Source organism: Macrotis lagotis, chromosome 2, assembly GCF_037893015.1.
Source record: "Macrotis lagotis isolate mMagLag1 chromosome 2, bilby.v1.9.chrom.fasta, whole genome shotgun sequence".
Classification (NCBI taxonomy): domain Eukaryota; kingdom Metazoa; phylum Chordata; class Mammalia; order Peramelemorphia; family Peramelidae; genus Macrotis; species Macrotis lagotis.
The window spans coordinates 204,495,717-204,512,560 of record NC_133659.1 but is presented as its reverse complement, the minus strand read 5'-3'; the positions used below and the strand labels follow the sequence as shown (position 1 = coordinate 204,512,560).

At 36.3% G+C, this 16,844-nt stretch overlaps 1 protein-coding gene across 3 annotated transcripts in view; it reads right to left on the bottom strand.

Annotated features, from left to right (window-relative positions):
• Positions 1-825: 825 nt before the first annotated feature.
• Positions 826-16,844, bottom strand: part of GRB2 (growth factor receptor bound protein 2) — a 111,125-nt gene continuing 95,106 nt past the window's right edge. For all 3 annotated transcript variants that reach the window (XM_074224591.1, XM_074224590.1, XM_074224589.1), the window contains 3 exons: positions 10,699-10,821; positions 7,872-8,040; positions 826-2,939 (listed from right to left, as the gene is read on the bottom strand). In XM_074224591.1, the coding sequence (XP_074080692.1) occupies positions 2,754-2,939; positions 7,872-8,040; positions 10,699-10,821 (478 nt within the window). In that variant the 3' untranslated portion in view covers positions 826-2,753. The remainder of the gene's footprint in view (positions 2,940-7,871; positions 8,041-10,698; positions 10,822-16,844) is intronic.

Here is a 16,844-nt window from a genome sequence, read left to right as displayed (position 1 = left end):
CTATCCACTGCGCCACCTAGCCACCCCAAGACATATTTTACTTGACATTGGAAGGCAGACCTAGGAGTAGTGAGTGAAAGAGGAGTGACAGATTTAGGGTGAATGAAAGGAATACCTTTTCAACATTCAGAGTTCCCCAAAAGTGGGAGGAGCACCTTTAGGAGAGAATATATATATAATATATAATATATATACACACACTTCTTCTTCCCTGGAATCCTTCAAGCTGACTGGTTAGGGACGTTACAGAAGAGTTTCCCTGTTCTGGTAAGAGCTGAATTTGGTCAAAATTCTAGTCCCTTCTAATTCTAAATCAAGGAATGGGGTTTAAAGGACCTCAGGCTGTGCTATCAAAACTAGCCTGTTCTTATTCTCAAAGCAACCTGATGCAAATGTTTTTCAAGAAACTTAATTTACCATCTTGAAGATGCTTTACCTACAAAAATCATCTGTCTTTCACTCATTCAAGACTACTCCAAAGGGCAGAAAAGTAAGTTTGATACTAACTTTGACCTCAAAGAACTTCCATCCTGTAAGAGATCTTCAAGGGTCAGACATACAGTGATACCAAATAACTTTCTCAAAATAATACATTAAGTCAGAACAAGCTTGAAGTAAGAACACAGGTGTTCTAATTTCTAAGCCTTTTAAAACATTTGGTACTTAACATTGCATTTATAGTTAAGTAGAAATAAATACAGATGCAAAGTGAAGAATACATTGTATGTTTATTATTCACAGTTAATTACTACCTACCAAATGCTGTTGCAGAGTTAAAGGATTAAGTACATTTTATTTAAACACTGATTTCTTTTTTTTTAATATATATATATATATATATATACACACACAAAACAGTTCAGCAAGGCTTCGTGATATACACCAATTCCAAAATAAACAATCAAATGGTCCAGGTGTCGAATGCCAGTTTCCTTTTATCTTTACTGATGGAAGAAGAAATAGAACCAAACAGCAAGAGGAGGAACATAAGGAATGCTCAACTTGGAGAGTTGGTTACCTCTTGGTGAAACAGGATGTTAAAGGCAGCATCCATCTCTACAAGTGCCCAAGAAAATTTCAGAAAAACTAAAAAGACACTCAAGGAAAAAATGAAGAAAGTCTTATTTATTTTAAGGGGATAGGGCATAAAAAATAACACGGTCAGTGGAAAAACAATGAAGTAAACAAAGATTGGCACTAAGGGCATTGCTATTAAACTAGACTCCCATCAGTTAAAAATCATTTCCCCCAAATACTCTTTCTACTTTGGAAGTTTTGTGATGGAATGGACTAGTCATAAACAGCCTGCTGTTAAGTAGGAAGTGAAGATACTAGTCCCTTGCTTCTTCAATGCTTAATTAAGCAGATCAGGAGCCACACACACACACACACACACACACACACACACACACACACACACACGCAAAAACACACAGAAACAAAACACACACACACACCCCAAAGTTCCAAGCAGATACCGCTATTTTTAAGAATAAGACAATATAAATAGTGACATTCCTACACCAGTGTAGGAATATAGGATTATGTTTTAAGATTCAAGAATGATAGTTTAAAAGTTCAACTATTTTTTTCTCTTTTGGTTTTCTTGTAATTGGACATTTTCTGGCCATAGGGAGATACATGTGAGAATTACTGTCTCCCACCAGTCAAGAGGGAACCAGAGATCACCTGAGACCTTCAGCTTTCTTTATACCAGATTGAATCAAATATAGGAAGGGCTACAACTCTTCCTTTCTCCCATGGGGTGTCTACCATACTGCACAGCATTTCTAGGTCCTCCATGCATTACCTCTGGAAATATGTACTTGTTCACCAATATTAAAGCTTAATCCTTAAAGACTTCTGGCTTCAAAGAGACAAATAAGAATTAGAACTTCTCCCTGTTTGACTCCCTGTCTCCCTCCCTGACGAATATAAAATTATACATACAAAGGAGACAAATTGGCTGAAAAGTTCTGGACTGTCTTTAACTTAAAAATTACAACAAAAAACACCCCTGAAAATAATGGAAAAGGCACTACAAAAAAAAATGTTCAACACACCTTTTAAAAACGAACATGGTGAAAACAAAACTTAACACCTCAGGTTTCTGCTATTTAGAATTTTGCAAGATAGATTATGTATTGGCAAAATATCTTTCATTCACTCTACTTTGCTCCCAAACTGACAAATACAAAGTTTACCCAAACCCACAAATACTTTCTCAGAGCAAAAAGATCTGAATTATGAACATTCCAGAAGTCCTTTTTCTTTTTCTTAAGAAAAGGACAATAAGTATATTCTTTCAAGTTGCTCATTCTATCTAAAACAGACATTTTGCATAGAGAAAATACCAGTCCACTTGGTTTCTTATCTTTTATTATCTGCATCAGTTAAGATTAGGTGTGTCATTTAATGTCATGCACTGATGGACAGAAGAGAAAGAATGGGGGGGGGGAAGGGATAAAGGAAGGGAAATAGGAACACCTGTGAAAATCTGTAATAAAAACGATCTTTTCTTAATTTAAAGGTAAGTTTTGGCATTTTTATATCCAACTCCCTTTCCCACCCCCCCCTCACCAAAGTTCCATCCAGAGTGAGAGAGACGGTCACCCTATGGTGACTTAGGTGTTATGACCAGATGCTCAGAGCTCCCTCACTGGCTGCTATTAGATGCAGCTTGTGGATTTTACTTTTGTATGTGTGTATGCTTTAAAATTTTCATGTTTCCTTAAATAATTTCTTATTGATTCTTAGATGTTCCGGTTCACTGGGGTGACGTAGTTACGTGGAAACATGCCAGTCTGCCCATGGCAAGCTCCTTTCCACCAGTTGGGGTCTGAGTTATCGAGGACCTGTATGAAATCTCCCCGACGGAAGCCCAGCTCTCCATCTTCTTGGGGATCAAAGTCAAAGAGGGCCTGGACATATGTTGGTTGCTTTAAAAGAAAAAAAAAAGAAAAAATTAGTTATTCACTTCTTAAGACTGCTGAGATCTAAAATTTGTCACAAATAGTCTTAGTTTATTATCTTTCAAATGTATGTCAAAGGGAGAAAATTAGTCTACTGTGTACAAATGGATATGTGTAGCCAATTACATCATTTGAGATAACATCATTTCAGATAATTGCTCTTTTGATAATAGGTCACCAGCATCATCTCAGGCTAGTTATATCCTACATGTTGTTCTAACATTCTACCCAAACTCCATTGTACAAACAGCAGGATCAATCAACATTACTTTTAGAAGTTTTTATTGAAACAAAAGACAAGTTGTAAACTCATCCAACCTTTCTGGAGAGAAATTTGGAACTATGCCCAAAGAGCAACAAAAATGTGTATACTCTTTGATCTAGCAATACCACTACTGGGTCTATACCCTGAAGAGATGGTGAAAAAGGGTAAAAACACCACTTGTACAAAAATATTCATAGCAGCTCTGTGGTGGCAAAGAATTGGAAATCAAATAAGTGTTCTTCAATTGGGGAATGGCTTGGCAAACTGTGGTATATGTATGTCATGGAACACTATTGTTCTATTAGAAACCAGGAGGGATTTGCATGAACTGATGCTGAGTGAGATGAGCAGAACCAGAAAAACACTGTACACCCTAACAGCAACATGGGGGTGATGATCAACCTTGATGGACTCGCTCATTCCATCAATGCAACAATCAGGGACAATTTTGGGCTTTCTGCAATGGAGAATACCATCTGTATCCAGAGAAAGAACCGTGGAGTTTGAACAAAGTTCAAGGACTATTCCCTTTAATTTAGGAAAAAAACCTGATATCTTATTGTCTGATCTTGTTATCTCTTATACTTTTTGTTTCTTCCTTAAGGATATGATTTCTCTCTCATCATACTCAATTTGGATCAATGTACAACATGGAAACAATGTAAAGACTGACAAATTGCTTTCTGTGGGGGTGGGGTGGGGAGAGGGAAGTAAAATTGGGGGGGAAATTGTAAAACTCAAAATAAATAAAATATTTAATTAGGAAAAACAAACAAACAAAAGATAATGTATTTTGATTTGTCATTTTAGTGCAAGCTTTGCTGTAGCTCAGCTTCCTTTACTAAAGCATTTAGTAAACCCATACATACATACAATTGTCCTGCATGCTCATTTGGTACAGCCCTGATATTTAGCAAAATGCCTGACTTAATACTGTCCAAATGACAGCCTGCCTGCCACAACTGTTTTGTGTAATGTCATCTTTTTACAGAATCAATGAATAACATGAGGTGGAATATACCTATATGACGAGAAGAGCAAAACCCAGTCTTTGCTAGAAGGATGAAAAATAGTTGAAACATTGCTTAAGCCACAAGTTTTGAAGATATTTTACTTTTTATAATTTAAAACAGCTATAAGCTCTTACAGGTTTCCAGGCCTGATAGAAAAATAGATAACAGTGAAAAATGAAGAGGAAGGGTATTAAGAAAGCTACTGTTCCTCAGGATCACAATTCCAGGTTGTGTTGGAAGTAGACCATGAAGGGTCCTCCTCTGAGTATGGTATAGAATAGGTGCTAACTTATACTAGTATTCTTTTTAAAAAAATTATTTTCAGTTTCAAATTTTCTGCCTTCTTCCCTCTGAGAACAAGAAAAGCAAAACCCATTACAAATACCTATAGCTATGCAAAACAAATATCCACATTAATCATTTTTTTGTTTGTTTTAAAGCAAGAAAATGAAAGAGAAAAGAATATACTTTAACATGTACTCTGAGTTCATAAATTCTTTCTCTGAAGGTGGTTACCAAGTTTCATTATGAGTCCTTTGGAAATGAGATGGATCACTACCATATTGAGCCAAGTCAAATCTCTTACAGTTGATTGTCATTACAATATTGCTGTTACTATTTACTATATATATACACTATCTCCCTGGTTCTGTTCACTTCACTTTGCATCAAGTAATTTAAGTCCTTTTAAGTTTTTCTAAAACCATTCCAGTTTATCTTTTCTTGCAGCACAATAATATAACTTCTTCAGTCATATCCCAATTGTGGGCATCTCATCAGTTTCCAATTCTAAGCTACCACAAAAAGAACTGCTGCAATTATTTTTTGTACATGAGTCCTTTATTTTAACTCCTTGTGATACAAACTTAGTAGAGGTATTGTTGGATTAAAGGATATGCATAGTTTTAATAGCCCTTTGTGCACAGTTACAAATTTTTCTTCAGAATAATCTAATTCACAGCTCCATCAACAGTGTGTTATTGTATCTTTTCTTATAGCCAAAAGCATTTGTCATTTTTCTTTTCTGTCATCTTAGACAATCTGATAGGTATGAAGTGGTACCTCAGAGTTGTCTTAATTTTCATTTCTCTAATTATCAGTGATTAGAACATTTTTTTCAAAAATGATTTTTTGATGGTTATCTCTTCCTCTGAAAACTCTGCTTACATTCTTTGATGAGTAAGGGAATAGCTTTTAAGCTTATAAATTTGGCTCAGTTCTTCATATATTTTAGAAATGACCTTTGCCAGAGAAATTTGCTTGCCTAGGTTCCCCTTCCCCAATTTCCTGTTTTTCTTGTCTGCATTGTTGATTTTTGTGCATAAAATTTTTAATTTTATGCAATTAAAATCAGCCATTATACCTCTTGTGTTCTAGTTTAATCATGAATACTTCCTTTATTCATAAACCTGCCAATTTGCTTAAGAGATCACCCTTTATCCTGAGGATCATGAATCCATTCTGAATTTATCTTGGTATGAGATGTTAATCTAGGTTTAGTCTTAGTTTCTGTCAGACTGATCCCCCCACCCCCAACATAAATGCTTTAAGCCCCAAAGGACACTCAGGAAAGAGCATAAAGATGGGCTGAAACAGGCAGTGATCACCTCACTGTGGACTGCCAGTTTGATTTCAATTATGAGCTTTTTAAGTGCAACAATTTTAATGCATGCTACTGAAGCTGAAATTACCCCAGCTGCTGGTACTAGACTTAGCTTTACTGTAATGTCGCAAATTTGTTTGCCAAAAATACCAACTGTCGTTCTGCCTGGCATTACTGAAATGCCATGGTGCCTTGAAAACATGGGTGGGACCACATATAAATGGCCAAGGCTCCCAATGTACCTAGATCATCACCAGAAGTCTTGTTTCCTATTCTAACCAGTCAATGTGTATAAAAGGTTCTGGAAGAGGCAGTGAAAAGGGTATCTTTGAACAACACACCCCTCATTTTAATCAACATAATATGCATATCATATCATCATTTATTTGCTATCATGGTTTCCTTCAATTACAAAGGATAAAAATCAGCCATATTATTGTCTAACTTTCCCAATTTTTGTCAAATAGTGAGGTTTTTGTTCCAATAGCTGTTATCTTTGGGTTCATAAAACACTAGGGTACAGTGCTCATTTACTACTGCATATTGTATATCTACTCTATTCCACTGATCAACCAGTCTGTTTCTTATCCAGTACCAAATTATTTTGGTAATTATAGTTTTGTATTATAGTCTGCAATCTAGTACTGCTTGGTTTCCTTCATATATTTTTTCTAGTGATTACCCTGACAATTTCAGTGTTCTGTAATTCCTGATGAATTCTGTTGTCAAATTTTCTAGCTCAATAAAGTAAGTCTTTGATAGTATTTTGCAGTTGTGGGTACAAACATATATGTGATGGTGTGTACATACATATATGCTTATGTATATTTTTATTCCTGTGGGGTATCTTAGCAAGTAGATTCCCAAGTATTTTATACAATCCAATGCTATTTTAAATGAATTTCTTTCTACCTCTTCTTGCTGGATTTGACTGGTTAATATGTAGAAATTCTGATGATTTTTTGGGCTTTATTTTAGATTCTGCAAGTTTGCTGAAGTTTTTCATTGTCTCTATTTTTTTTTAAAGTGGGTTCTCAAAAATCATATCATTTGCAAAAAAGCAATATTCTTTGCCTATGTATATTCCTTAAATTTATTGTCTTGCATTATTGCTACAGTTAGCATTTTGAGTATGATACAGAATAGTCTAAGTGATAATGGATATCCCTTGATCTTATTGGAAAAGCTTCTAGCTTATTTGTAATACAGATAATGCTCGATTCTGTTCATTTTAAGAAAGTTTCATTTATTCCTGTGCTTCCTAGTGTTATTTAAACAAGAATGGATGTTATATTTTCTCCAAAGATTTTTTTCATCTATTGAAATAATATGATTTTTTTGGTTATCAACATTCTCAAATTATACTTATAATTTCCATAATATCAAAACAGTCTCCATTCCTGTTACAGATCTAGTCTGATCATAATATATAATTGTTTTATACTGCTTTCTCTTCTAGTTAATACTTTATTCAGAACTTTATGCATCAACTTAGGGAAATTTAATTCTGTGTTGACTCTCCCAGCTTTAGATAGCAAGATCGTATTTGTGATACAGAAGCAGTATCATAAGATTCCTTTTTCAGCTTAGTATGAAGGATTGGAATTAATTGTTCCTTAAATATTTGGTAGAATTCACTTGTAAATTTATCTAGTCCTTAGGAAGTTCAATTCTCCACCCCAAGATAGGGTTATTTAAACATTCAATTTCTTCTTCTTCTCTTTTTTTTTGGGGGGGTTGGCAAGGGTTAAGTGGCTTGCCCAAGGTCACACAGCTAGCTGATTATTAAGTGTCTGAGACTGGATTTGAACTCAGATATTCCTGACTCCAGGGCCAGGGCTCTATCCACTATGCCACCTAGCTGCCCCATTTATACATATTTTCAATATATACAAGAAAATATTAAAGAATGAAAGTTGAGCCAAAATCACAAGGACTTCTTCTCCTATGCTAATTTGCTGAGAAGCAAGTATGGGTGTATTAATTAGTACTGATGCTTTCCTTTTTTATGAGCTTACCTGTGGCACTTGTTCTATGTCCCGTAAGAATATCTGCTGGTTTCTTGAAACTGAGGTGGATCTGTGATAATCTACCAGCTCATTTAAAGAATTGAACTTTACCACCCAAAGGAAATACTTCCCAGCCCCATCTCGGAGCACTTTGAAATGCTGCACATCGTTTCCAAACCTGGAGGAAGACCAGAGGATGTATATTAGGAAGCCAGAGTTACTTCTTCAAGTTTAGTTAGGATATCATTTACTATATTTCTTTTTTTTTCTTGGGGGGGGGGGGGTGTTTGAAAGGCAATGGGGTTGACTTGCCCAAGGTTACACAGCTACATATTTAAGTGTCTGAGGTGTTATTTGAATACTTATTTGAGCCCCTGACTCCCTGGCTGGTACTCTATCCACTGTGCCACCGAGTTGCCCAGATACTACTACAGAAGTAGTTTATTAGGAAAGAAAGCCAGTAACCTGAAAATCTTTCAGGCTAAGGTATCAGATATTTGCACTGTGATTTCAATGAGCAGGGGGACAGGATAATGAAATGTTCTTGTTTAGGAAGAACACTGGTACTCAATGATATTAGCAGGCAATTAATGTTAACATTAATGGTTCACATTAAGATCTATGTAATCTGGCCTTGGGCAAGCCACTTAAACCCATTGCCTTGCAAAACAAACAAACAAACAAACAAAAGAAGATCTATGTAACCAGAGGTCTCCAGCCCTTCCTGATTAGCACATATCTTAGGTTCAGATGGACCATAAAAAAATTCCTTTCATATACAAAGAAACTAGAGAACATAGTTGTCCATAGTGGTTGTCATAGTGCTGCCATAAGTAGACATGTCATAGCAAAGATATCAGGCAAAGAATAAGAATACAGATTTAAAATCTACTATGTAAATGGGGAAAATACCAATTAAAAGAACCAAAAAAACCCCCAACCAATTTCTTTGATAAAATCTTGTTTCTATAGAATAGAACTTCATTTAGTGATGAACAAACACAAGTTAAAAGAAAAGCAGAGTAATTCTTTAACAGAATGGTAGATACTCTTCATAGTAAGTTAATAGCTCACTTCTAGTGGTTTCTGATTCTCCTTTCCTTTCAAATGAACTCCAGGAAAAATAGAAGAAAAAAGAGTAGTTTCAGGTATTGCAGAAATTAGGTCTTCAGTATAATACAAAATTAGTAGAACATGTCCTTTTGTATAGTTTAGATTCAGTTGCCAAAGACAGAACCCCCAATTATGAAGGCTCTGGCTCCAAATAAAAGTCAAAAGAACGTAGTATCTTTCTCTTTAACACTATCTCCATACTGCTTTTCCCTCAAAACAGTTCTTCATAAAATTGACCCATCAGGTGGCAGTACTGAGTTGCCAAAAGAATTATCAGAACACACAAGCAATCTAATGCTTAGAAACAATTTTTTTTTATATAGCAATTAACCTGGCCATGGAGAGATGAATATATGAAGAACAAGTAAAGAAGTTTATCCAGTCCTTATCTACATCTTCAATAGGAATTGCCACCAATAGGCAGGAATATGGGCCCATAGGTAAGCCTAAAGATGATAGACTGAAGATCATCAATTGTAATCTTAAATGCAATTAGTGACATCAGATATCATTCAGTCCATTCTCTCCCTTCTGCTTCTTGTCCTCCATTTTATTACAGAGGAGGAAACTAAGAGCTTTGAATAACATACTAGCTCAGATTTTTATTTTATTTTTTGATTTTTGCAAGGCAATGGAGTTAAGTGACTTGTCCAGGGTCAATACAACTAGATAATAAGTGTCTGAGGCCAAATTTGAACTCAGGTCCTCCTGACTCCAGGACCAGTATCCTATCCATTGTACCAGATCTAGATTTCAACTTTTTTCCTTTCTCTTACCCACCCCCTAACCTAACAAAAAAGTTTATTTGTTTTTGTTACCAGTTTCTCTCCCAAGTTTGGGGAAGAAAACAAGAAAAACAAAACCTTATATAACAAAATATAGTCAAGAAAAACAAAATTATCTATCCATGAACAAAAATATGTCCCATTGTACAGCCTGAATGATCTCTTTGCTAGGAAGCTGATTACATTCTTCATTATTGGTCCTCTGGAATCATGTTTGGTTGATCATGTTGTTTATCCAAGTCCTAAAGTCTTTCAAACGAATTTGTTTTCCAATACTGTTGTTATATATGTCTTCTTAGATTTTTTCTGAAGTTATCTATACCCCCCAGCACAATAGTATTATATATATATATGTCATGATTCATTCAGCTATTTCTCTATGTTTCTCTATTTCTCTTTGTTTCTACTTTTTTGCCATTACAAAAAGAACTTACTGCTCTAAGTATTTTTGTACCTATAGGCCATTTTCCTTTTTCTTAGATTTCCTGGGGAATAGGCCTAGCAGTAGTATCAGGGGATTCAAAAGGCATTCACATTTTTTTTGAAGGTTTTTGCAAGTCAAATGGAATTAAGTGGCTTGCCCAAGGCCACACAGCTAGGTAATTATTTAGTGTCTGAGTCCAGATTTGAGCTCAGGTACTCCTGACTTCGGGGCCAGTGCTCTATCCACTGCCTAGCTGCCCCCAGTGCATTCACATTTGGTGACTTCTTGTGCATAGTTCTAAATTAATTTCCAAAAAAAATTTTCCTAATCCATAGCTCTTCCAACAGTAAACAAATGTGCTTATTTTCCTACAGCTCCTCCAACAATTGCCATTTTGTTATTTTGTCATCAGATTTTTACTCTTAATTCCAAAACAGTTGAGGTTCTGAACCTGCCCTCTGCTAGTATTACAATCACCTAGTTTGGGGTTGGGCAAGAGGAAAAATAGACTCACTTGACAGAGAGGGAGAAGTCTCCGGGTGCACTCTCACTCTCCCGGATAAGAAAGGCACCATCATGTCGCTGTTTGCCAAGCATTTCTTCTGCCTTTGCTCTGGGGATTTTGCCAAAAAACCACCTACAGAACAAAGTAACCCAGTCAAAGTCTGCTCCCCCACATGGAAAAAAAAAGACGTTGAGGCTTTTGAAACATTAGCAAAAAGATGACTCTCCTTTCTAGGTGGGGCAAAGGAAGCAAACACCCACCCTTCATTATCAATATATTAAACCATTAGGTTAACTCAGTGCTACTGTTGAAGGTTCTGTAAGTAAAATTCCCTTAAATGATGCAACAGTCACCAAGCTTTCTCCCTTCCCAAAGTGACTCATAACAGAGTAGTTCATTACAGTGTTAAATAGATTCTATATGGATAGACACTTAAAAATATGCCAGCTAGTCAAAGATCACAGTTTTACCTTCTCAGTCACTAGAGAGATATACTTGGGGAAGCCTCAAATTATATAAACTTAAAAAATGTACAGAATGAAACAAATAAAATCTTTATGTAGTTATTTGTTATTCATATTACCATGATACCAAGAAAAATAGGATGAGGTGGTGATAGGAATGGAATGCCATGGAAATATCCCCAGAAGCAAAACTCCAGCTTTTAAGCAACAGATATTCTAAAATGTAATACCATTCTTGTCAGGAGGATGGAGAAAAATCTTACTAAGTTAGTAGCAAAAATAAGTGAATCTACCTAAGTAAGTAAGTAGTTAACTTAGCTGAGAATTTGTGTTTTCCCTTTAGGAAAAACCTAAAACCTCTTCTTTTATCATAATACACCACAGATCCTGAGTGTTGGAGGAAATGAAGCTGTCTCCTTATATAACAGCCTAGTTATTCTAGGCAGAACACAAAACTGGATTAATTATTAAGTAGACCTACCAATTAGCTGCTAGGTAGTTATGCTGTGTTGTTTTTTTTTGGGGGGGGGGTGCTGAGGGATTTGACTCCCTTCCTCTCCCACCCCTAAAAAACAGGTTTAAAAAATCTGATATTTTTAGAGCCCTTGATATATAGTTTGAAAGAGTGCTAGATTTGGAGTCTGCTAATCTAGATTTTAATGCTGTCTCTCCTACTTAACCTCTCTGTGTCTGTTTTTAGTTTGACTCGATAAAAGTCAGTTACAACTCTATACCTTTGATCATACTCTGTTAACACTGATCTCTTGTACTTAATATCAAATTATGACATTCTCATTTGTATTGTCTCCCTTCATTAGAATGAAAACTCCTTAAGAGGAAGGATTATCTTGGTTTCTTGTATTTTTGTTTACTCAAGTTCAGCACAGTGCATGATGCTTAATAAATGTTCTAGATACCTTTCTATATGTACATACATAAATTCTTTACTGGTTCTGCTTATTTCATGATGCATAATCATTAAGTTATAAGTCTAAGAAATACACAGTCCAGAAAACCCACACCAACCAAAAATGCTTTGCTAACAGCTAGAGTACTTCTTAACTTTACAGGAAGATGTCCCTTTTCCAGAATAAAATAACAAACTACTTAACTTGAAGGAAAAATCTTACTTTTGCAGAGGGAACATGGACAAATCTTCATTAATATCCTTAATAGATATTTCTGGGTTTTTCAAGGTTAGCAACCTTCCATATCTACACACAACTCAAATGTAAGTCCTATAATGAAAACCTACCATATATGAGAAGTAACATTTCAAAGGAACTGGATTCAAAATATGGAAGCCAGTTCAGAAAATGTAATTTCTAGTATAGACACTTCTTCCTTCTTCCCTCCCTCCACCCCATTTCCCCTTCTCATTTCCTTTTTCATAATTATTTTTGTTACTCAAGAGGCCATAGCAGACCTACCTCATAAAAACTCATTCAAACTCCCTAATCATTCAGTTCCTCAATCTCCTTATTTCCTATTACCTTTATCTCTTCTTCATTCACAAAATGGTCATACCTTTAATCTTGCCATCATCCATTCATAAATGTATTATCTACACATATTCCTGAAAACCCTTTATCTGAACATAACCTATTGATTTTTCACCTCTCAGTCTTTCATTACATCATCCACACCATTGGCATCTAATCTCTTAACCCCTCATTTCTCTCCAGGGTCATTTCTCCTGCACTAGCCACTCTGTCCTCTTTTCTCCATCTTGACCCCTCAGTGAAGTCAATTAAATTCTATATTATCCTCATCTCTTCAATCACTACCCAGATTTTATCATTTTGATAATTACATTCCATCAATCTTAGTCTTGAATCATTTCCATGATTTTTCACCCTCACTCCTACATACCTGCTGCTAAATGAAAGTGGGGAAAATCATATAACAAATTTGTTACACAACCTCATTTGGGCCCTACTGCTGAAAGGCAATCTTATGATTCCTGCCTTATTAATTCATTCTTTCAAACACTTTTAGCCATCCACAAATCTCTGATGATTTCTTCTCTCCCCAATCTTTCAACTGAGATCTTCACCTCATATTTTAAGAAAACACGGAGATCGTTTTCTGGGAGCTCCCTCTTCCTTCTTTCTCTTCTCCTATAAATTCAGCTGTCTTTTGCCACTATCTTCTTCACTCCTATTTCACATGAAGAAATGGTCTTACTCCTTACCAAGACTAAGTCATCTCCCTGATTAAGGATTTCACTCTATCACATCCCCATTCTTCCACACATTTTCAATTTCTCCCTCTCTACTGGTTCATTCCCTAAAGAGGTGTCTCTACTTTCTTTCCTCTCACACTCTTCTTAACCCCCCTTACAAATTTGGTTTCCAGTCTTAACATTTCACCAAAACTGCTGTCTCCAAAGTTGCCAATGACTTCTTAGTTGTCAAATCCAATATCCTTTTCTTTGTCCTTATTCTCCTTGACATCTTTGAAGCACCTAACATTTTTTGCTTACCCTTTCTCACTTGATACATTCTCCTCTCTAAGTTTTGGGGAAATCACTCTCTCCTAGTTTTCCTCCTAATCCATCTAACTGCTCTTTCTCAGCCTTTTTTTTTTTTTTTGGGGGGGGGGAGTTTTGCAAGGCAGTGGGTTTAAGTAACTTATCCAAGATCATACAACTAAGTAAGTATAAAAGTGTTTGGGGGCAATTTTGAACTCAGGTCCTCCTGACTTCAGGAATGATGCTCTACCCACTACTCCACCTAGCCCTCTTTCTCTGCCTCTTTTTTTTTTTTTTTTTTTTGCTGGATCCTTATTCAGAACAAAACTCTCAGAGTTTGTTCTAGGTCATCTCTTCTCCCTCTATATGACTTTACTTGATGATCTCACCAGGTTCTATGGATTTAATTGCCATCTCTATGTTGATAACTCTCAAATCTATCTGTCCTTTCCTCATATTCTCTGCTGACCCCCCAATCTCAAATTTTCAAATGCCTTTTAGGTATCTTGAACTAGATATCCAGAAGACATCTTAAGCTAAAGGTAGTCATTATCATTCCTCTTTCCTTTTCTAAACTTCCTTATTATTATTATTATGGGTAACATCAGCCTTCTAGGCTCACAATCTAGAAGTCATCCTGGATTCCTCATTAACTTTTACTTCCCACTGCCAATCTGTTGTCAAAGCCTATTGATTTCACCTTCACAACATCTCTTAAATTCTCTTCTCAAATTTCCCTTCTTTCCTCTGACACTGCCACCACTCTAGTGTAGGTCCTACTCATCTCACATCTGAAATGACTTGCTGGTGGATATGCTTGCCTAAAATCTCTCCCCCACTCCAATTCAACCAACAATGTAACTTTCCTAAACCAGAGGTCCAATAATCCAAAACAAAATGCTTTGCTTAGCATTCAAAACTCTTAATGTAGCCCCATCCTACCTTTCCAGCCTTCTTTAACACTTTACTCCCCACATATACTCTTTGGGCATCAGGCATTGGCATCCTGGTTGTTCCATGAACAAAACCATCATCTCTTAGCTTTGGGTATTTTCTCTGACTGTATCCCATGCTTGAAATGCTTTTCCTCCTTCATTGACCACTGATACTTGACTTTAAATACTAACTAAAATGTCATTTTTTTATAGGAAGCCTTTCTTAATCCCTTTTAATTCCAGCACCTTCTCTGTTAGTGCTCTGAAGTATTTATTTTGCTTGTTGTCTTTGCCTTTAGATTATAAGCTTCTTAAAGACAGGGATTGTCATTAGCCTCTTTTTATATTCCCACTGCTCAGAACAATGCCTAGAACGTAATAGGTATTTTAATACATTTTTATTGATTGATTAATTACAATTTAGTTTAGTTTAATATTTTTGCTTTTTGTAAGACAATGAGGTTAAGTGACCTGCCTAAGGTCACACAGCTAGGTAATTAAGTTCCTGAATCCAGATGTGAACTCAGGTCCTCTTGACGCCAGGGCTAGTGCTCTATCCACTGTGCCACCTAGCTGCCCCTACAATTTAGTTTTTTTTTTAAGGTTTTTGCAAAGCAATGGGGTTAAGTGGCTTGCCTAAGGCCACACAGCTAGGCAATTATTAAGTGCCTGAGGCCAAATTTGAACTCAGGTACTCCTGACTCCAGGGCCGTGCTTTATCCACTGCGCCACCTAGCTGCTCCCTACAATTTAGTTTTGATTGCAGTTATACCAGGGTACACTTTCTTTCCCTGCATTTCCAGTTAAGGATGATGAAAGATGATGGCAAAAGTCATGAAAGCAATTTTTTCCTGTTAAAATTATTTTCTTGAACAAATTTTAAAGGGAAGGGGTTGCATCTGTGATTTCACTTTTATAAAAACCTCCTAGGTGAGTAAACTCCCTCTACCAATGCAGATCAGACCATTTCTGTAACTTTACAGTTTTATAGAGTTATTGAGAGCACTGAAGTTAAAATTATTTGCCTATGAATCACATAACTAGGGCTTTAACTCTTTGACTCTTAGATAGTTCGAGATCTACTTTTGCTGCTGAGTCATTTTTCAGTCACGTCTAGCTCTTTGTGATCCCATTTGGGGGTTTCCTGGCACCTGGAGTAGTTTGTCATTTCCTTTACCAGCTTATTTTACAAATAAAAACTTGAGGCCTGTTCTGAACCTGCTCCTTCAAACTTTCCTCTTTCTGTTGATAGTTGACATCCCTTCAGTCATCCAGGGACAAACCTTGGAGTCATCTTTGACTTGTCCTTTCCTATTCCCTACACCCAATCAATCACTTAAGTTTTGTCAATTCTATCCCCCTAATATCTTGAGTATCTATTCCCTTCTTATTAATCACACAATCATTCAGGTCTGTGTCTTCACTGGTCTCTCTAGTTACAGTCTCTCTCTTTCCAGTCTGTCCTTTTACAGCCCAGGTTAAAAACAACCTTCTCTAGGCACAGGGTTGTCCAGGCAAAATATGCCTGCCTTGCTCAAAATTTTTGGTGGCTCCCCTAATACTTCTAGGTTAATATACAAATTCCACAGCAAGGACTTCATTATCTGGTTCTAACCATCCCTTTTTAGTCTTATTTCACATCACTCTATGTTGTAACCAAACTTGCCTAGTAGCTACTCCATGAATTACACTCTATTTTTTTTTATTTTGAGGTTTTTTGTTTTTTTTGGGGGGGGGCAAGGCAATGGTGTTAAGTGGCTTGCCCAAGGCCACACAGCTAGATAATTATTAAGTGTCCCAGGCTGCATTTGAATTCAGGTACTCCTGACTCCAGGGCCTGGTGCTCTATCCAATGCACCACCTAGCTGCCCCCATGAATTACACTCTACCTTATAACTCCATGCATCTGTGCATCTGCACCTTCCTTTTCAATTCCACTTCCACAGTACTCAATTTGTTTCCCTCTCCTCCCAATGTGATCTGCAAGTGATTCAGCTTCTAAAGCTTTAGCTATCTCATTTGCAAAAGGAGAAAGCTAGTTTCTATTTTGAGATTGTGTTCTCAAATACTCTAAACATACCTGGTATGGACATCCATCTCTCTTGGTTCCCATTCATTCATTCTCTAATTTATGTTACATTTTCCCATGTGTATTTGCTACCTTCCCCCAACCCAGATTGTGTATTTCCTGAGAAAAGGGACTGCTGTCTGTCTTATAAATTAACTTGGACATAAAGGCACTTAATTTATTTGTTAAATTTAGCTGTGCTAATGTGAAACTTT